Source organism: Salmo salar, chromosome 25 (assembly GCF_965601325.2).
Source record: "Salmo salar chromosome 25, fSalSal1, whole genome shotgun sequence".
Classification (NCBI taxonomy): Eukaryota; Metazoa; Chordata; class Actinopteri; order Salmoniformes; family Salmonidae; genus Salmo; species Salmo salar.
In genome coordinates, this window is record NC_138315.1 from 54345001 (window position 1) to 54368018 (window position 23018).

General features: G+C 41.1%; 1 protein-coding gene across 1 annotated transcript in view; it reads right to left on the reverse strand.

Moving 5' to 3' along the window:
* Window positions 1-19840, reverse strand: part of LOC106586950 (unconventional myosin-X) — a 265626-nt gene extending 245786 nt beyond the window's left edge. Inside the window, exon 1 of the mRNA XM_082969251.1 lies at window positions 19512-19840. Coding sequence (XP_082825377.1) covers window positions 19512-19532 — 21 coding nt within the window. The 5' untranslated portion in view covers window positions 19533-19840. The remainder of the gene's footprint in view (window positions 1-19511) is intronic.
* Window positions 19841-23018: the final 3178 nt, after the last annotated feature.

Below are 23018 nucleotides of genomic sequence, written 5' to 3' on the forward strand. Positions count from 1 at the left end.
AGACAGACAGAGACAGAGAGAGAGAAAACAAGAGAGAGAGAAAACGAGAGAGAGAGAAAACGAGAGATAGACAGAGACAAAGAGAGAAGAGAGAGACAGAGAGAGACAGAGAGAGACAGACAGAGACAGAGACAGAGAGAGACAGACAGAGACAAAGACAGAGAGAGAGAGAGAGAGAGAGAGAGTGAGGAGAGATAGACAGAGACAAAGAGAAAGAGAGCAAGAGAGAGAGATAAATAAATGTCACCAGTCAGTCCAGGGAGTGGGCTAGGCTTTATCAGGTTACTCATTTAACAAGAGAATGTAAAGTCTAACACAGCTTCTACCCAGCTACTACCCAGCATTCCAGCGCACGGTTCCCACTTCAAAGACAGAGAACTGTCTTCGGGAAAGTATTCAGACCCCTTCACTTTTTCCAAATGTATAATCCTGTCTCTGAATTGTCAGAGACAGGATTGTGTCGAGGCACAGATCTAGGGAAGAGTACCAAAACATATCTGTAGCATTGAAGGTCCCTAATAACACAGTGGCCTCCATCTTTCTTAAATGGAAGAAGTTTGGAACCACCAAAACACTTCCTAGAGCAGATTGCTCAAATTCAGCAATCTGGGGGTCAGGGAGGTGACCAAGAACCCGATGGTCACTCTGACAGAGCTCTGGGAGAACATTCCAGAAGGACAACCATCTCTGCAGCACTCCACCAATTAGACCTTTATGGTAGAGTGGCCAGACGGAAGCCACTCCCCAGTAAAAGGAACATGACAGCTCGCTTGGAGTTTGCCAAAAGCCACTTAAAGACTCTCAGACAATGAGAAACAAGATTCTCTGGTCTGATGAAACCAAGATTGAACTCTTTGGCCTGAATGCCAAGCATCACGTCTGGAGGAAACCTGGCAACATCCCTACTGTGAAGCATGGTGGTGGCAGCATCATGCTGTGGGGGTGTTTTTCAGTGGTAGGGACTGGGAGACTAGTCAGGATCAAGGGGAAAGATGAACGGAGCAAAGTACATAGGGATCCTTGATGAAAACTTTCTCCCAGAGCGCTCAGGACCTCAGACTGGGGTGAAGGTTCACCTTCCAACAGGACAACGACCCTAAGCACACAGCCAAGACAACACAGGAGTGGCTTCGGGACAAGTCTCTGAATGTCCTTGAGTGGCCCAGCCAGAGCCCGGACTTGAACCCGATCAAACATCTCTGGAGAGACCTGAAAATAGCTGTGCAGTGACGCTCCCCATCCAACCTGACAGAGCTTGAGAAGATCTGCAGAGAAGAATGGGAGAAACTCCCCAAATACAGGTGTGCCAAGCTTGTAGCGTCATACCCAAGAAGACTCGAGGTTGTAATCACTGCCAAAGATGCTTCAACAAAGTACTGAGTAAAGGGTCTGAATACTGATGTAAATGTCATGTTTCATTTTAGATTTTGTTTTATAAATTAGCAAACATTTCTAAAAACCTGTTTTTGCTTTGTCATTATGGTGTATTGTGATGTCATTATGGGGTATTGTGATGTCATTATGGGGTATTGTGATGTCATTATGGGGTATTGTGATGTCATTATGGGGTATTGTGTGTAGATTGATGAGGGGAAAAAAACCATTTAATCAATTTTAGAATAAGGCTGTAACGTAACAAAATGTACAAAATGTCAAGGGGTCTGAATACTTTCCGAAGGCGCTGTATGTCTGGTGTCTGCAGGAGTTTTAGAGGGAATGTAGGGTGTGAAACCTAAAACCATCTCACACCTACAGGACAGGGCCGACAGGGACGACAGGGACGACAGGGACGACAGGGCCGACAGGGACGACAGGGCCAACAGGGACGACAGGGCCAACAGGGACGACAGGGACGACAGGGCCAACAGGGACGACAGGGCCAACAGGGACGACAGGGCCAACAGGGACGACAGGGCCGACAGGGACGACAGGGCCGACAGGGACGACAGGGACGACAGGGCCAACAGGGACGACAGGGCCAACAGGGACGACAGGGACGACAGGGCCAACAGGGACGACAGGGCCAACAGGGACGACAGGGACGACAGGGCCAACAGGGACGACAGGGCCAACAGGGACGACAGGGCCAACAGGGACGACAGGGCCAACAGGGACGACAGGGCCGACAGGGACGACAGGGCCGACAGGGCCAACAGGGACGACAGGGCCGACAGGGCCGACAGGGACGACAGGGCCGACAGGGCCGACAGGGCCAACAGGGACGACAGGGCCGACAGGGACGACAGGGACGACAGGGCCGACAGGGACGACAGGGACGACAGGGCCGACAGGGCCGACAGAGGAGACGAAACGGAGAGGAATGGCCATGACCTGGAATCTAAGGGTCAGGATTGGGAATCTGGGATTCCCAAGAGAGGAATGTCTCTGAAGAGGAGGAATGTGGAGAGCAGCAGAAGGAGAGCTTCCAGTGGAGTGTTATAGGGGGAGAGTCGTTCCAGGGGAGTGTTATAGGGGGAGAGTCGTTCCAGGGGAGTGTTATAGGGGGGAGAGTCGTACCAGGGGAGTGTTATAGGGGGGAGAGTCGTTCCAGGGGAGTGTTATAGGGGGGAGAGTCGTTCCAGGGGAGTGTTATAGGGGGGAGAGACGTTCCAGGGGAGTGTTATAGGGGGGAGAGTCGTTCCAGGGGAGTGTTATAGGGGGGAGAGTCGTACCAGGGGAGTGTTATAGGGGGGAGAGTCGTTCCAGGGGAGTGTTATAGGGGTGAGAGTCGTTCAGGGGAGTGTTATAGGGGGGAGAGTCGTTCCAGGGGAGTGTTATAGGGGTGAGAGTCGTTCCAGGGGAGTGTTATAGGGGTGAGAGTCGTTCCAGGGGAGTGTTATAGGGGGGAGAGTCGTTCCAGGGGAGTGTTATAGGGGGGAGGGACGTTCCAGGGGAGTGTTATAGGGGGGAGAGACGTTCCAGGGGAGTGTTATAGGGGGGAGAGTCGTTCCAGGGGAGTGTTATAGGGGGGAGAGTCGTTCCAGGGGAGTGTTATAGGGGGGAGAGACGTTCCAGGGGAGTGTTATAGGGGGGAGAGTCGTTCCAGGGGAGTGTTATAGGGGGGAGAGTCGTACCAGGGGAGTGTTATAGGGGGAGAGTCGTTCCAGGGGAGTGTTATAGGGGGGAGAGTCGTTCCAGGGGAGTGTTATAGGGGGGAGAGTCGTTCCAGGGGAGTGTTATAGGGGGGAGAGACGTTCCAGGGGAGTGTTATAGGGGGGAGAGTCGTACCAGGGGAGTGTTATAGGGGGGAGAGACGTTCCAGGGGAGTGTTATAGGGGGGAGAGACGTTCCAGGGGAGTGTTATAGGGGGGAGAGACGTTCCAGGGGAGTGTTATAGGGGGGAGAGTCGTTCCAGGGGAGTGTTATAGGGGGGAGAGACGTTCCAGGGGAGTGTTATAGGAGGAGAGTCGTTCCAGGGGAGTGTTATAGGGGGGAGAGTCGTACCAGGGGAGTGTTATAGGGGGGAGAGTCGTTCCAGGGGAGTGTTATAGGGGGGAGAGTCGTTCAGGGGAGTGTTATAGGGGTGAGAGTCGTTCCAGGGGAGTGTTATAGGGGTGAGAGTCGTTCCAGGGGAGTGTTATAGGGGTGAGAGTCGTTCCAGGGGAGTGTTATAGGGGGGAGAGTCGTTCCAGGGGAGTGTTATAGGGGGGAGAGACGTTCCAGGGGAGTGTTATAGGGGGGAGAGTCGTTCCAGGGGAGTGTTATAGGGGGGAGAGTCGTTCAGGGGAGTGTTATAGGGGTGAGAGTCGTTCCAGGGGAGTGTTATAGGGGTGAGAGTCGTTCCAGGGGAGTGTTATAGGGGTGAGAGTCGTTCCAGGGGAGTGTTATAGGGGGGAGAGTCGTTCCAGGGGAGTGTTATAGGGGGGAGAGTCGTTCCAGGGGAGTGTTATAGGGGTGAGAGTCGTTCCAGGGGAGTGTTATAGGGGGGAGAGTCGTTCCAGGGGAGTGTTATAGGGGGAGAGTCGTTCAGGGGAGTGTTATAGGGGGAGAGTCGTTCCAGGGGAGTGTTATAGGGGTGAGAGTCGTTCAGGGGAGTGTTATAGGGGGGAGAGTCGTTCCAGGGGAGTGTTATAGGGGTGAGAGTCGTTCCAGGGGAGTGTTATAGGGGGGAGAGTCGTTCCAGGGGAGTGTTATAGGGGGGAGAGACGTTCCAGGGGAGTGTTATAGGGGGGAGAGACGTTCCAGGGGAGTGTTATAGGGGGGAGAGTCGTTCCAGGGGAGTGTTATAGGGGGGAGAGTCGTTCCAGGGGAGTGTTATAGGGGGGAGAGTCGTTCCAGGGGAGTGTTATAGGGGGAGAGTCGTTCCAGGGGAGTGTTATAGGGGGGAGAGTCGTTCAGGGGAGTGTTATAGGGGGGAGAGAGGAGAAGTTCGGAGGAGAAGTTCAGACATACATTTCGTAGGATTCATCAAGCTACCCTGCAAACAATAACTCGTCGTTAGGACTAGTTATCACAAAATGGTTGCCTAAAGTCATCAAGAAGTTGTGTCATGGTTCTCTGGAGGTTTTGTCTAGTTCCCGATTGGTCCCGGGGACATCACCTGATGGTCACAAATAAACATTCTCCATTTTTTTTACCCCAAGGCACACACCCCTTAGTTTCATTACACACACCCCTTGTTACTGTTGCCAAGCCCATCGAGGCTCTGATTGGTTAACCACCGAACCAGTCACAGCTCTTCGTCTTCAGGCAATGCTATGGACACCCAAACACACATTCAGTGCTTTCAACTTACATATATATAAAACACACCTTGAGAAACATGATTACATTCTGTATGTTTATTCACATAGTAATTATTCAACATGTCCTCCCCTGAGAACTCACAACCCTATTGGTTCACAGCATTCCAATCTCTCCCTGAGAACTCACAACCCTATTGGTTCACAGCATTCCAATCTCTCCCTGAGAACTCACAACCCTATTGGTTCACAGCATTCCAATCTCTCCCTGAGAACTCACAGCCCTATTGGTTCACAGCATTCCAATCTCTCCCTGAGAACTCACAACCCTATTGGTTCACAGCATTCCAATCTCTCCCTGAGAACTCACAACCCTATTGGTTCACAGCATTCCAATCTCTCCCTGAGAACTCACAACCCTATTGGTTCACAGCATTCCAATCTCTCCCTGAGAACTCACAGCCCTATTGGTTCACAGCATTCCAATCTCTCCCTGAGAACTCACAACCCTATTGGTTCACAGCATTCCAATCTCTCCCTGAGAACTCACAACCCTATTGGTTCACAGCATTCCAATCTCTCTCTGAGAACTCACAGCCCTATTGGTTCACAGCATTCCAATCTCTCCCTGAGAACTCACAACCCTATTGGTTCACAGCATTCCAATCTCTCCCTGAGAACTCACAACCCTATTGGTTCACAGCATTCCAATCTCTCCCTGAGAACTCACAACCCTATTGGTTCACAGCATTCCAATCTCTCCCTGCTATGCTGCCACGTCTGTATCTGTGACTGATTTCACCTGTAGCCCTAAATGTTCAACTTCAAAGTAAATCTCAGCTCTGGAAGAAAAAAAATACACTAGTATATTTATCATAGTGATTCAGGAGTAACATTAAAACAGAATAATAACCCAGATAACTATACTGAAAATCCTAGCTCAAATTGCTGAAATAAGTAAAGGAACTCAATGATGACAGAATAGATGTATTATAGCTAATGAATGTGTAGGGGACTATGGCTGATGCTCTCTGCTAGTGCCAATAACATGGGTTATAGGCTGTACTGGTGTTATTAGAAATCAGATGGGTTATAGGCTGTACTGGTGTTATTAGAAATCAGATGGGTTATAGGCTGTACTGGTGTTATTAGAAATCAGATGGGTTATAGGCTGTACTGGTGTTATTAGAAATCAGATGGGTTATAGGCTGTACTGGTGTTATTAAGATGGGTTATAGGCTGTACTGGTGTTATTAGAAATCAGATGGGTTATAGGCTGTACTGGTGTTATTAGAAATCAGATGGGTTATAGGCTGTACTGGTGTTATTAGAAATCAGATGGGTTATAGGCTGTACTGGTGTTATTAGAAATCAGATGGGTTATAGGCTGTACTGGTGTTATTAGAAATCAGATGGGTTATAGGCTGTACTGGTGTTATTAGAAATCAGATGGGTTATAGGCTGTACTGGTGTTATTAGAAATCAGATGGGTTATAGGCTGTACTGGTGTTATTAGAAATCAGATGGGTTATAGGCTGTACTGGTGTTATTAGAAATCAGATGGGTTATAGGCTGTACTGGTGTTATTAGAAATCAGATGGGTTATAGGCTGTACTGGTGTTATTAGAAATCAGATGGGTTATAGGCTGTACTGGTGTTATTAGAAATCAGATGGGTTATAGGCTGTACTGGTGTTATTAGAAATCAGATGGGTTATAGGCTGTACTGGTGTTATTAGAAATCAGATGGGTTATAGGCTGTACTGGTGTTATTAGAAATCAGATGGGTTATAGGCTGTACTGGTGTTATTAAGATGGGTTATAGGCTGTACTGGTGTTATTAAGATGGGTTATAGGCTGTACTGGTGTTATTAGAAATCAGATGGGTTATAGGCTGTACTGGTGTTATTAGAAATCAGATGGGTTATAGGCTGTACTGGTGTTATTAGAAATCAGATGGGTTATAGGCTGTACTGGTGTTATTAGAAATCAGATGGGTTATAGGCTGTACTGGTGTTATTAGAAATCAGATGGGTTATAGGCTGTACTGGTGTTATTAAGAAATCAGATGGGTTATAGGCTGTACTGGTGTTATTAGAAATCAGATGGGTTATAGGCTGTACTGGTGTTATTAGAAATCAGATGGGTTATAGGCTGTACTGGTGTTATTAGAAATCAGATGGGTTATAGGCTGTACTGGTGTTATTAAGATGGGTTATAGGCTGTACTGGTGTTATTAGAAATCAGATGGGTTATAGGCTGTACTGGTGTTATTAAGAAATCAGATGGGTTATAGGCTGTACTGGTGTTATTAGAAATCAGATGGGTTATAGGCTGTACTGGTGTTATTAGAAATCAGATGGGTTATAGGCTGTACTGGTGTTATTAGAAATCAGATGGGTTATAGGCTGTACTGGTGTTATTAAGATGGGTTATAGGCTGTACTGGTGTTATTAGAAATCAGATGGGTTATAGGCTGTACTGGTATCATTAAGATGGGTTATAGGCTGTACTGGTGTTATTAGAAATCAGATGGGTTATAGGCTGTACTGGTGTTATTAGAAATCAGATGGGTTATAGGCTGTAGTGGTGTTATTAGAAATCAGATGGGTTATAGGCTGTACTGGTGTTATTAGAAATCAGATGGGTTATAGGCTGTACTGGTGTTATTAGAAATCAGATGGGTTATAGGCTGTACTGGTGTTATTAGAAATCAGATGGGTTATAGGCTGTACTGGTGTTATTAGAAATCAGATGGGTTATAGGCTGTACTGGTGTTATTAGAAATCAGATGGGTTATAGGCTGTACTGGTATTATTAGAAATCAGATGGGTTATAGGCTGTACTGGTGTTATTAAGATGGGTTATAGGCTGTACTGGTGTTATTAGAAATCAGATGGGTTATAGGCTGTACTGGTGTTATTAGAAATCAGATGGGTTATATGCTGTACTGGTGTTATTAGAAATCAGATGGGTTATATGCTGTACTGGTGTTATTAGAAATCAGATGGGTTATAGGCTGTACTGGTGTTATTAGAAATCAGATGGGTTATAGGCTGTACTGGTGTTATTAGAAATCAGATGGGTTATAGGCTGTACTGGTGTTATTAGAAATCAGATGGGTTATAGGCTGTACTGGTGTTATTAGAAATCAGATGGGTTATAGGCTGTACTGGTGTTATTAGAAATCAGATGGGTTATAGGCTGTACTGGTGTTATTAGAAATCAGATGGGTTATAGGCTGTACTGGTGTTATTAGAAATCAGATGGGTTATAGGCTGTACTGGTGTTATTAGAAATCAGATGGGTTATATGCTGTACTGGTGTTATTAGAAATCAGATGGGTTATAGGCTGTACTGGTGTTATTAGAAATCAGATGGGTTATAGGCTGTACTGGTGTTATTAGAAATCAGATGGGTTATAGGCTGTACTGGTGTTATTAGAAATCAGATGGGTTATAGTCTTTCCATTGTCTTCTCTTTACAGCAATAGCCATTTGCTTTCCAAAATATGTTTTCCCATGATTGTATTTTGAAATATTGCGATATGTCTGGCTGGGCCTCTCTTCTTTTCACTAACAGCCACAACTCAACAATCATCTATTTCTATGTGTATTTATTATAGATCCCCATTAGTTCCTGCCATGGCAGCAGCTGCTCTTCCTGGGGTTTATTATGGATCCCCGTTAGTTCCTGCCGAGGCAGCAGCTACTCTTCCTGGGGTTTATTATGGATCCCCGTTAGTTCCTGCCAAGGCAGCAGCTACTCTTCCTGGGGTTTATTATGGATCCCCATTTAGTTCCTGCCAAGGCAGCAGCTACTCTTCCTGGGGTTTATTATGGATCCCCATTTAGTTCCTGCCAAGGCAGCAGCTGCTCTTCCTGGGGTTTATTATGGATCCCCGTTAGTTCCTGCCGAGGCAGCAGCTACTCTTCCTGGGGTTTATTATGGATCCCCGTTAGTTCCTGCCAAGGCAGCAGCTACTCTTCCTGGGGTTTATTATGGATCCCCATTAGTTCCTGTCAAGGCAGCAGCTACTCTTCCTGGGGTTTACTATGGATCCTCATTAGTTCCTGCCAAGGCAGCAGCTACTCTTCCTGGGGTTTACTATGGATCCTCATTAGTTCCTGCCAAGGCAGCAGCTACTCTTCCTGGGGTCCAGCAACATTAAAGCAGTTATACATTTTAAAACCAATACAATACATTCATAACATATTAAGTGTGATGCCCTCAGAGCTCTACTCTTCTACCACATGTCTATAACACAAACTCCATGTGTACGTGTGTGCATAGTGAGTATGTTATGGTGTGTTAGTATGCATGGGTCTGTGTATTTTGGTACTGCTGCCTTTCCTTCCTATTTAAAACAATACAGCTAACGGAGATTGTAATGATCCTCTATGGCCAAATCATACTTTAGTTGCCTGTTGTGAATGACTGTATTTATCGCTGTATAGACACGAGTAGGCTAATGAGGCTATATAATTGACTTTAGGGAAAGCTTCCCCTAGACTTATGGACTCTCATAAGCTCTCAAAGCTCTCATCCATACCTTTTACCACATCATTTAACACCAAGGTTGCAGCAGAGATTGGTGCTATGACCCAGGCCTGATACCAGACCGGTGGATACTTAGAAGACAATTTCGAGAGAGAGGGCGATAATTATTTAGGTCGATGGGATTGACCATCGAGGGAGCACATGGGACGCCTTCCAGCAGTACAAACCCAGAAACGCTCATCATCTGGCTTCTTCCAAAGGGTCTGATTTTGCTTGATGTCTCCTGCAGCATGAGGGTGGTCTCCTCTGACACCAGAGGATGTGGGAACATCACGTAACAGAGGTCAGATGTAATCAACCTTGGACTTCTACTCTCTCCGTTCTCCAGCCAACAATGGTTATCTAATACAACCTGATTCCACAGAGCAGAGCTTTGATCGGAATGGTAATTAAAGGACTGTGGCTCTCTCTTTGGCTTTCAGACGTTCAGACTCACGACTTCCTCATCAACACTTTGCGGCTGAGCCTTTGTTGCTCCTAGACGTTTTCACTTCACGATAACAGCACTTACAGTTGACCGGGGGCAGCTGACCGGGGCAGTTAACCGGGGGCAGCTCTAGCAGGGCAAAAATTTGAAGAACTGACTTGTTGGAAAGATGGTATCCTATGATGGTGACATGTTGAAAGTCACTGAGCTCTTCAGTAAGGCCCATTCTACCACCAATGTTTGTCTATGGAGATTGCATGGCTGTGTGCTCAATTTTATTTACCTGTCAGCAACGGGTGTGGCTGAAATAGCCGAATCCACTAATTTGAAGGGGTGTCCACATACTGCTGTATATATAGTGTATATATACACAAGATGATGTGACAGCACAAACATTCCTGATCTACACAGCAACACATCCAATGTGACAACCAGTGTGACAACCAGTGTGACATCCAGTGTGACAACCAATGTGACAACCAGTGTGACAACCGGTGTGACATCCAATGTGACAACCGGTGTGACATCCAATGTGACAACCGGTGTGACATCCAATGTGACAACCAGTGTGACAACCAGTGTGACATCCAATGTGACAACCAGTGTGACAACCAGTGTGACAACCAGTGTGACAACCAGTGTGACAACCAGTGCGACAACCAGTGCGACAACCAGTGTGACATCCAATGTGACAACCAGTGCGACAACCAGTGCGACAACCGGTGCGACATCCAATGTGACAACTAGTGTGACAACTAGTGTGACAACCGGTGTGACATCCAGTGTGACAACCAATGTAACAACCAGTGTGACAACCCTAACATACCCTGTTAAACAACCAGACTGGATTTAATGAATCTGAAATGGAACAACCTTCTGGGCACAGACGTCAGTTCAACATCTAGTGTTGATTTACATTTGGTTGAGTTGTGAACTAACGTGAATTCAACGTGAAATCAACGTGAAATCAACAACAAAAAGGTTCAAAGTTGGGGTGAAAAAAGACATTCCCTTGTGTTGATGACTTTTTGCAAATCCAATCAGTTTTCCACGTTTATTCAACATCATCACAATACATTGTTGTTGTTGTTGTTGTTGTTGAAATGACGTAGAAACAACGTTGATTGAACCAGTTCTTGGCCAGTGGGAAGTGAAAGGGAGGATTAAACAAACTCCTTCACAGAGACTCGTTGGAATCGAGACACGGCCGAACGACAACACTTCATTGGTGCCTGTCCCATTTTGGTGTTACATGTACTCTTATAGGGAGTGTCGTATTCATTAGATGTTACAGGCAAATTAGTTGAGTCTGTTGAACTCGATTTTACAGTAAAATGAGTTGAGTCTGTTGATCTCGATTTTACTGTAAAATTGGTGAGTCTGTTGATCTCGATTTTACTGTAAAATTAGTGAGTCTGTTGATCTCGATTTTACTGTAAAATTGGTGAGTCTGTTGATCTCGATTTTACTGTAAAATTAGTGAGTCTGTTGATCTCGATTTTACTGTAAAATTAGTGAGTCTGTTGATCTCAATTCTACTGTAAAATTAGTGAGTCTGTTGATCTCGATTTTACTGTAAAATGTGTGTCTGGTGATCTAGGTTTTTGTTGATGCTCTTTCGAACCCTTTAATGTGCATCTGTGTGGTGCTGCCTGGGGGAGACAACCAGCCGGGTTCTGGGTTTATCCCTGTCCCTGCTCTTTAACACATCCTCTCAGTCCCAAAAGCTGAATCCTAACCCTAAGACTCATTAGCTGGAGTCACCAGATAAACACACTATCCAGACTGCCCCCTTACTCACTAACTCCCTCCTGGCCTGTCTGCTGCCAGGTACTGCTGCCAGGTACTGCTGTCCTGTTCTGGAGCATCCTGTCCTTCTGGGTGGGTCTATTTGAGGTGAAGAGAGATTTATGTGTACATGAGCCTCTCTCCTTATGTTCTTGTCTCTCTGCATACACACATCCTGACAGATGAAAAACCTCATTAAGCACACTCACGCTACTCAGCCAGTGCTTTATGCTGAACCACTTCCAGACACAATTTGATCTATTCTGGGCCAGCCACTCTTAAATAGTACTCGGACCAGTACAGGTGAAACGCCTTCCCACTAACGAGACGGCAAACAGCACAGGTGTAACACATACTGACTAACGAGGTGACACAGATCGGTGCGCCCTCCGTGCTAAAGAGATATTCAAAACATAAATGGAAAAACCAAAACCTGTCACATTATTGATGTATATATTGATGTATATAGTGATGTATATATTGATATGTATATTGATGTGTATAGTGCATATTGATGTATATAGTGATGTATATAGTGATATATATTGATGTATATATTGATATATATATTGATGTATATATTGATATGTATATTGATGTATATATTGATATATATATTGATGTGTATAGTGCATATTGATGTGTATATTGATGTATATAGTGATGTATATATTGATGTGTATATTGATGTATATAGTGCATATTGATGTATATAGTGATGTATATATTGATGTGTATATTGATGTATATAGTGCATATTGATGTATATAGTGATGTATATAGTGATATATATATTGATATGTATATAGTGATGTATATATTGATGTGTATAGTGATGTATATATTGATATATATATTGATGTATATAGTGATGTATATATTGATGTGTATAGTGATGTATATATTGATGTGTATAGTGCATATTGATGTATATAGTGATGTATATAGTGATGTATATATTGATATGTATAGTGATGTGTATATTGATGTGTATAGTGATGTATATATTGATGTATATAGTGATATATATATTGATGTGTATAGTGCATATTGATGTGTATATTGATGTATATAGTGATGTATATATTGATATGTATATAGTGATGTATATATTGATGTGTATAGTGCATATTGATGTATATAGTGATGTATATATTGATGTGTATAGTGCATATTGATGTATATAGTGATGTATATAGTGATGTATATAGTGATATATATATAGTGATGTATATATATTGATGTGTATAGTGCATATTGATGTATATAGTGATGTATATATTGATGTGTATAGTGATGTATATATTGATGTGTATAGTGCATATTGATGTATATAGTGATGTATATAGTGATGTATATATTGATATGTATAGTGATGTGTATATTGATGTGTATAGTGATGTATATATTGATGTATATAGTGATATATATATTGATGTGTATAGTGTATATTGATGTATATAGTGATGTATATATTGATATGTATATAGTGATGTATATATTGATGTGTATAGTGCATATTGATGTATATAGTGATGTATATATTGATGTGTATAGTGATGTATATATTGATGTGTATAGTGCATATTGATGTATATAGTGATGTATATAGTGATGTATATATTGATATGTATATAGTGATGTATATATTGATGTGTATAGTGATGTATATATTGATGTATATAGTGATGTATATATTGATGTGTATAGTGCATATTGATGTATATAGTGATGTATATATTGATATGTATATAGTGATGTATATATTGATGTGTATAGTGCATATTGATATGTATATAGTGATGTATATATTGATGTATATAGTGCATATTGATGTATATAGTGATGTATATATTGATGTATATAGTGATGTATATATTGATATATATATTGATATGTATATAGTGATGTATATATTGATGTGTATATGAATGTGTATAGTGCATATTGATGTATATAGTGATGTATATAGTGATATATATATTGATATGTATATAGTGATGTATATATTGATGTATATAGTGATGTATATAGTGATGTGTATAGTGCATATTGATGTATATAGTGATGTATATAGTGATATGTATATATTGATGTGTATAGTGCATATTGATGTATATAGTGATGTATATATTGATGTGTATAGTGATGTATATATTGATGTATATAGTGATGTATATATTGATGTGTATAGTGCATATTGATGTATATAGTGATGTATATATTGATATATATATTGATATGTATATAGTGATGTATATATTGATGTGTATAGTGCATATTGATATGTATATAGTGATGTATATATTGATGTATATAGTGCATTTTTATGTATATAGTGATGTATATATTGATATGTATATAGTGATATATATATATAGTGATGCATATTGATGTATATAGTGATGTATATAGTGATATATATATATTGATATGTATATAGTGATGTATATATTGATGTATATAGTGCATATTGATGTATATAGTGATGTATATATTGATGTATATAGTGATGTATATAGTGATATATATATATTGATATGTATATAGTGATGTATATATTGATGTATATAGTGATGTATATATTGATGTATATAGTGCATATTGATGTATATAGTGATGTATATATTGATGTATATAGTGATGTATATATTGATATATATATTGATATGTATATAGTGATGTATATATTGATGTGTATATGAATGAGTATAGTGCATATTGATGTATATAGTGATGTATATAGTGATATATATATTGATATGTATATAGTGATGTATATATTGATGTATATAGTGATGTATGTAGTGATATATATATTGATATGTATATAGTGATGTATATATTGATGTGTATAGTGCATATTGATGTATATAGTGATGTATATAGTGATATATATATTGATATGTATATAGTGATGTATATATTGATGTGTATAGTGCATATTGATGTATATAGTGATGTATATATTGATGTGTATAGTGCATATTGATGTGTATAGTGATGTATATATTGATGTGTATAGTGATATATATATAGTGATGTATATAGTGATGTATATATTGATGTGTATAGTGATGTATATAGTGATGTATATAGTGATGTGTATATTGATGTATATAGTGATGTGTATATTGATGTGTATATTGATGTATATAGTGATGTATATATTGATGTGTATATTGATGTATATATTGATGTATATATTGATGTGTATAGTGATGTATATAGTGATGTATATAGTGATGTATATAGTGATGTGTATATTGATGTATATAGTGATGTGTATATTGATGTATATAGTAATGTATATAGTAATGTATATAGTGATATATATAGGCGTGTATAGTGATGTATATAGTGATGTATATAGTGATGTATATTGATGTATATAGTGATATATATATTGATGTATATATTGATGTTTTTTGATGTATATAGTGATATATATATATATATATTGATGTATATAGTGATGTATATAGTTATATATATAGTGATATATATATATTGATGTATATAGTGATGTATATAGTGATGTATATAGTGATGTATATAGCGATGTATATATATAGTGATGTATATAGTGATATATATAGTGATATATATATATATATATATTGATGTATATAGTGATGTATATATTGATGTGTATATTGATGTATATATTGATGTGTATATTGATGTATATAGTGATATATATATATAGATGTATATAGTGATGTATATATTGATGTATATATTGATGTATATATTGATGTATATATTGATGTGTTTTTTGATGTATATAGTGATATATATAGTGATATATATATATATATTGATGTATATAGTGATGTATATAGTGATATATATAGTGATATATATAGTGATATATATAGTGATGTATATAGCGATGTATATATTGATATATATATAGTGATGTATATAGTGATATATATAGTGATATATATATATATATAGTGATGTATATATTGATGTGTATATTGATGTATATATTGATGTATATATTGATGTGTATAGTGATGTATATAGTGATGTATATAGTGATGTATATAGTGATGTGTATATTGATGTATATAGTGATGTGTATATTGATGTATATAGTAATGTATATAGTAATGTATATAGTGATATATATAGGCGTGTATAGTGATGTATATAGTGATGTATATAGTGATGTATATTGATGTATATAGTGATATATATATTGATGTATATATTGATGTTTTTTGATGTATATAGTGATATATATATATATATATATATATATTGATGTATATAGTGATGTATATAGTGATATATATAGTGATATATATATATATTGATGTATATAGTGATGTATATAGTGATGTATATAGTGATGTATATAGCGATATATATATATAGTGATGTATATAGTGATATATATAGTGATATATATATATATATATTGATGTATATAGTGATGTATATATTGATGTGTATATTGATGTATATATTGATGTGTATATTGATGTATATAGTGATATATATATATAGATGTATATAGTGATGTATATATTGATGTATATATTGATGTATATAGTGATATATATATTGATGTATATATTGATGTGTTTTTTGATGTATATAGTGATATATATATATATATATTGATGTATATAGTGATGTATATAGTGATATATATAGTGATATATATATATATATTGATGTATATAGTGATGTATATAGTGATATATATAGTGATATATATAGTGATATATATAGTGATGTATATAGCGATGTATATATTGATATATATATAGTGATGTATATAGTGATATATATAGTGATATATATATATATATAGTGATGTATATATTGATGTGTATATTGATGTATATATTGATGTGTATATTGATGTATATAGTGATATATATATATAGATGTATATATAGATGTATATAGTGATGTATATAGTGATGTGTATAGTGATGTGTATAGTGATGTATATATAGATGTATATAGTGATGTATATAGTGATGTGTATATTGATGTATATAGTGATGTGTATATTGATGTATATAGTAATGTATATAGTAATGTATATAGTGATATATATAGGCGTGTATAGTGATGTATATAGTGATGTATATAGTGATGTATATTGATGTATATAGTGATATATATATTGATGTATATATTGATGTTTTTTGATGTATATAGTGATATATATATAGTGATGTATATAGTGATATATATAGTGATATATATATATATATAGTGATGTATATATTGATGTGTATATTGATGTATATATTGATGTGTATATTGATGTATATAGTGATATATATATATAGATGTATATATAGATGTATATAGTGATGTATATAGTGATGTGTATAGTGATGTGTATAGTGATGTATATATAGATGTATATAGTGATGTATATAGTGATGTGTATATTGATGTATATAGTGATGTGTATATTGATGTATATAGTAATGTATATAGTAATGTATATAGTGATATATATAGGCGTGTATAGTGATGTATATAGTGATGTATATAGTGATGTATATTGATGTATATAGTGATATATATATTGATGTATATATTGATGTTTTTTGATGTATATAGTGATATTATATATATATATATATATATTGATGTATATAGTGATGTATATAGTGATATATATAGTGATATATATATATATATTGATGTATATAGTGATGTATATAGTGATGTATATAGTGATGTATATAGCGATATATATATAGTGATGTATATAGTGATATATATAGTGATATATATATATATATATTGATGTATATAGTGATGTATATATTGATGTGTATATTGATGTATATATTGATGTGTATATTGATGTATATAGTGATATATATATATAGATGTATATAGTGATGTATATAGTGATGTATATATTGATGTATATATTGATGTATATAGTGATATATATATTGATGTATATATTGATGTGTTTTTTGATGTATATAGTGATATATATATATATATATTGATGTATATAGTGATGTATATAGTGATATATATAGTGATATATATATATATATTGATGTATATAGTGATGTATATAGTGATATATATAGTGATATATATAGTGATATATATAGTGATGTATATAGCGATGTATATATTGATATATATAGCGATGTATATATTGATATATATATAGTGATGTATATAGTGATATATATATATATATAGTGATGTATATATTGATGTGTATATTGATGTATATATTGATGTGTATATTGATGTATATAGTGATATATATATATAGATGTATATATAGATGTATATAGTGATGTATATAGTGATGTGTATAGTGATGTGTATAGTGATGTATATATAGATGTATATAGTGATGTATATAGTGATGTATATAGTGATGTATATATTGATGTATATGTTGATGTATATATTATTATGTATAGCGAAAACAAAGAGACCTTGGTCTCAGCATTGACTTCCTGTCTAAATAAAGGTTCAATAAAATAAATAGGTGTTGATTGTCGCCCCGGTGCTTTCGTCACGCAGGGCGGGACATGGGGTGAAAGGTTAGAGGGGATGTTAAGTGCTGACACCGGGCCACGGGGAGGAAAGGGGTAGAGGGGTAGAGGGGTGGGAGACAAGAATGGGGACGACGAGTGACAAGGGAGGAGTTTAACAATTGCGCCCTAGTGGTTCAGGGGTCACGATGACATCACAGGGGTCGTTAGCGTGTACTCAGACATGACACATCACACCCTGGCAGGAAATGCATAGAGGAGAAAAGAGACCAGGACTCTGGTATTTGGCAGGTTCAGATACATTCTCTCTGCGTTTACCCATGCGGGGCTGGGCGGTCTCCTTTCATGCCTAGTGACATGGGTAGTGCCGATGCCCCTACGAGCTAGCTATAGGTAACACGGGGAAGGTGACGTCATCATTCGCCATGAGATAGACTGCCTGGTCTATGGGCTGATGAGATCGACAGGGCTGGACTTAAGAAGAGAGGCTCCTCCTTGTGCGTTAAACAACAGACATTTAGAAGTGTGGAAATGTAGTAAACTTGTTTTAAAAGTTGTCCTTTCCCAAGGACAGGCAGTCCAGCTGCATCCTGCGATTGAGCTATCCCAGCCCAGAGCCGAGCTCATCAGTCTAGCTATCCCAGCCCAGAGCCGAGCTCATCAGTCTAGCTATCCCAGCCCAGAGCTCAGCAGTCTAGCTATCCCAGCCCAGAGCCGAGCTCATCAGTCTAGCTATCCCAGCCCAGAGCCGAGCTCATCAGTCTAGCTATCCCAGCCCAGAGCCGAGCTCATCAGTCTAGCTATCCCAGCCCAGAGCCGAGCTCAGCAGTCTAGCTATCCCAGCCCAGAGCCGAGCTCATCAGTCTAGCTATCCCAGCCCAGAGCTCAGCAGTCTATCTATCCCAGCCCAGAGCTCAGCAGTCTATCTATCCCAGCCCAGAGCTCAGCAGTCTATCTATCCCAGCCCAGAGCAGAGCTCAGCAGTCTAGCTATCCCAGCCCAGAGCTCATCAGTCTAGCTATCCCAGCCCAGAGCTCATCAGTCTAGCTATCCCAGCCCAGAGCTCAGCAGTCTAGCTATCCCAGCCCAGAGCTCATCAGTCTAGCTATCCCAGCCCAGAGCTCATCAGTCTAGCTATCCCAGCCCAGAGCTCATCAGTCTAGCTATCCCAGCCCAGAGCTCATCAGTCTATCTATCCCAGCCCAGAGCAGAGCTCAGAATGCCCATTGTGTCTGGCTGTGTCTCACTGCTGCTACTGCTAACTAATAGGCTATAACACATATCCTGCTGCATAAAGTACTGTAAACCATATACTAGCGTCTCACCCTAGCGAAATAACGCACTATTGTTTGTTTTTCATTTGCAGGAGGAGAGGACCGCTGTAAAACACAATTCAAAAACCTACGCGACATAAAAAGTGCTCACTGCTCGTAAAGCCGTAACAAAGACGGTCCCGGTTCATGCAATCACTTTGAAACGAAACAACGTTTCGGGAGCTGCTGCAATGCCTCAAAATACTTTGTTTAGACTTTTATCTTACCTTTACAAAGAAAGAATCCATTTAAAATAAATGATCCTCCACAAAAAAAACTCTTGTAATCTTAGATTCCAGGTTGCACAGTAGCGCTGAGGCGGAATATGTAATTCCGGATGATTTCCACTCCCGAGCTGACGTCAAGATGAGAGAAGTTCTATTCCTTTCTTCTCTCCAAAACGGGAATCCAGATCAGGTAAAACACCAATTCCTATTAACGTCCCAGTAAAAAAAAAAAAAAAAGAATAAAAGCAGTTATTAACTGGATTTAAAACAGGTCAAAACAAATGAACAGCCCGTCGGTGTGGGATAGGGCGCAGCCGCGTCCCGTGTACCGTGTATTCTAACCGGTATGAATGAGGACGGCGTTTTTAGCGCCGTCATTAGAGGTGGAGCTTGAAGCCGTAGACCCCATGGAGCACGCCCTTATTGGAACAATGTAACAGCACTATCTACTGCACTGATGAAGAGGAGGATGTTATCATCATTTTCATTTATATTATTAGTAGTTTAGTAGGTTGTAGTTTTATACAGTAGTAGTTCTTATGTTATCAATCACATCACACTAAGATACATGTTAAAAGGGTCCCGATTGCCGAAGCACATGTTGTTCAAGGGTCAGGGTTATCCAGGGTTATCCAGGGTTAACCAGGGTTATCCAGGGTTATCCAGGGTCAGGGTTATCCAGGGTTATCCAGGGTTATCCAGGGTTATCCAGGGTCAGGGTTATCCAGGGTTATCCAGGGTTATCCAGGGTCAGGGTTATCCAGGGGCAAGGTTATCCAGGGTTATTCAGGGTTATCCAGGGTCAAGGTTATCCAGGGTCAGGGTTATCCAGGGTTATCCAGGGTCAGGGTTATCCAGGGTTATCCAGGGCTATCCAGGGTCAAGGTTATCCAGGGTCAGGGTTATCCAGGGTTATCCAGGGTTATCCAGGGTCAGGTTATCCAGGGTTATCCAGAGTCAGGGTTATCCAGGGTTATCCAAGGTTATCCAGGGTTATCCAGGGCCAGGGTTATCCAGGGTTATCCAGGGCCAGGGTTATCCAGGGCCAGGGTTATCCAGGGTTATCCAGGGCCAGGGTTATCCAGGGTCAGGGTTATCCAGGGTTATCCGCGGTTATCCAGGGCCAGGGTTATCCAGGGTTATCCAGGGTTATCCAGGGTTATCCAGGGTTATCCAGGGTTTTCCAGGGTCAGGGTTATCCAGGGTTATCCAGGGCCAGGGTTATCCAGGGTTATCCAGGGCCAGGGTTATCCAGGGTCAGGGTTATCCAGGGTTATCCAGGGTCAGGGTTATCCAGGGTTATCCAGGGTCAGGGTGTTTGTGATAATCTCCCCATTCCACAGTGGGGTCACATTAGTTTGTAGCCCAAATGGTTTGGATAATACAAACACAAGTTGCACATCGACGGCGCTGACTTCAGACGAGTCTCGAGGGGCTTGTGGGGACCGTAGAGCAAAACAAAGACCACCATCGTGTTCGTGAGAGTCTCCCCTTTTTAATAGTTTGTCGGCCAAACCGTTCGGACGCTACAGACGTTTTTGTGAGAAGACCGATTTTCAGGATGTCTCATGGTCTGACAAACAGCGCTGTAGCTCGGCCACCTTCCACCGCAAATGCCGAAGTGCGACATAGGTGGATGCGGTGGATTGAGACTCAGCCCATGCAAAAAAACTCCTGGGTCTCCGTGGCCCAGACTCCTGGGTCTCTCCTGGGTCTCCGTGGCCCAGGCTCCTGGGTCTCCGTGGCCCAGGCTCCTGGGTCTCCGTGGCCCAGGCTCCTGGGTCTCCGTGGGCCAGGCTCCTGGGTCTCCGTGGGCCAGGCTCCTGGGTCTCCGTGGGCCAGGCTCCTGGGTCTCCGTGGGCCAGGCTCCTGGGTCTCCGTGGGCCAGGCTCCTGGGTCTCCGTGGCCCAGGCTCCTGGGTCTCCGTGGCCCAGGCTCCTGGGTCTCCGTGGCCCAGGCTCCTGGGTCTCCGTGGGCCAGGCTCCTGGGTCTCCGTGGGCCAGGCTCCTGGGTCTCCGTGGCCCAGGCTCCTGGGTCTCCGTGGCCCAGGCTCCTGGGTCTCCGTGGCCCAGGCTCCTGGGTCTCCGTGGCCCAGGCTCCTGGGTCTCCGTGGGCCAGACTCCTGGGTCTCCGTGGGCCAGACTCCTGGGTCTCCGTGGGCCAGACTCCTGGGTCTCCGTGGCCCAGACTCCTGGGTCTCCGTGGCCCAGACTCCTGGGTCTCCGTGGGCCAGACTCCTGGGTCTCCGTGGGCCAGACTCCTGGGTCTCCGTGGCCCAGACTCCTGGGTCTCCGTGGCCCAGACTCCTGGGTCTCCGTGGCCCAGAATCCTGGGTCTCCGTGGGCCAGGCTCCTGGGTCTCCGTGGCCCAGAATCCTGGGTCTCCGTGGCCCAGGCTCCTGGGTCTCCGTGGCCCAGGCTCCTGGGTCTCCGTGGCCCAGACTCCTGGGTCTCTCCTGGGTCTCCGTGGCCCAGAATCCTGGGTCTCCGTGGCCCAGAATCCTGGGTCTCCGTGGCCCAGAATCCTGGGTCTCCGTGGCCCAGACTCCTGGGTCTCTGTGGGCCTAGTCTTGCCATGACGCTGCAGCTCACATCCCGCGGTTAGTTCACCGGGAACAATCAGTAGCGAAGACGATAAAATATCAAACTATGAAATCTTGGTGGTGGTTTTGATAGTACTTCAAAATAATGATGGAAAAGGTTTAGTGTAGTTTCAGTCAAGTCTGAGCATGAAATACAAAACATAGAAATACAAAACAGCCATCACTAGAGATGGAGATCATACCAAACAAAACTAACATAGAAATACAAAACAGCCGTCACTAGAGATGGAGATCATACCAAACAAAACTAACATAGAAATACAAAACAGCCGTCACTAGAGATGTGGCATTAGAACTATATGGTTTATGTCACGACACCGACGGATGGTGGCGCCCCTCCTCGGCCGGGCGGAGCTCGGCGGTCGTCGTCGCCGGCCTACTAGCTACCATCAATCCCTTTTTGTTTCACTTTCTGTTGGTTAGGTCTAGGTAGGCACGCACCTGTTTTGGGTGGTTTATGTGCTTGAGGAACGTGTGCTGGTTTTCCTCTGCCTGTGGTTCCTCTGCATGTCGTTGTGTTCACCACCGCAGAAGTATTTAAGGGCTGCGTCCCTATATTTTTGGCGACCACATCCATTTTCTTGAATAAAGAAGTGTGGTCAAGAATTCTCTGTCTCCTGCGCCTGACTCTACCTGTCCTGCTTTTTTTGAGCCAGCCCGTGACAGTTTCTGTTCCAACGCTATCTTCACGTTAACCAGGTTTAATCTGTTATCTTCACGTTAACCAGGTTTAATCTGTTATCTTCACGTTAACCAGGTTTAATCTGTTATCTTCACGTTAACCAGGTGTAATCTGTTATCTTCACGTTAACCAGGTGTAATCTGTTATCTTCACGTTAACCAGGTGTAATCTGTTATCTTCACGTTAACCAGGTTTAATCTGTTATCTTCACGTTAACCAGGTT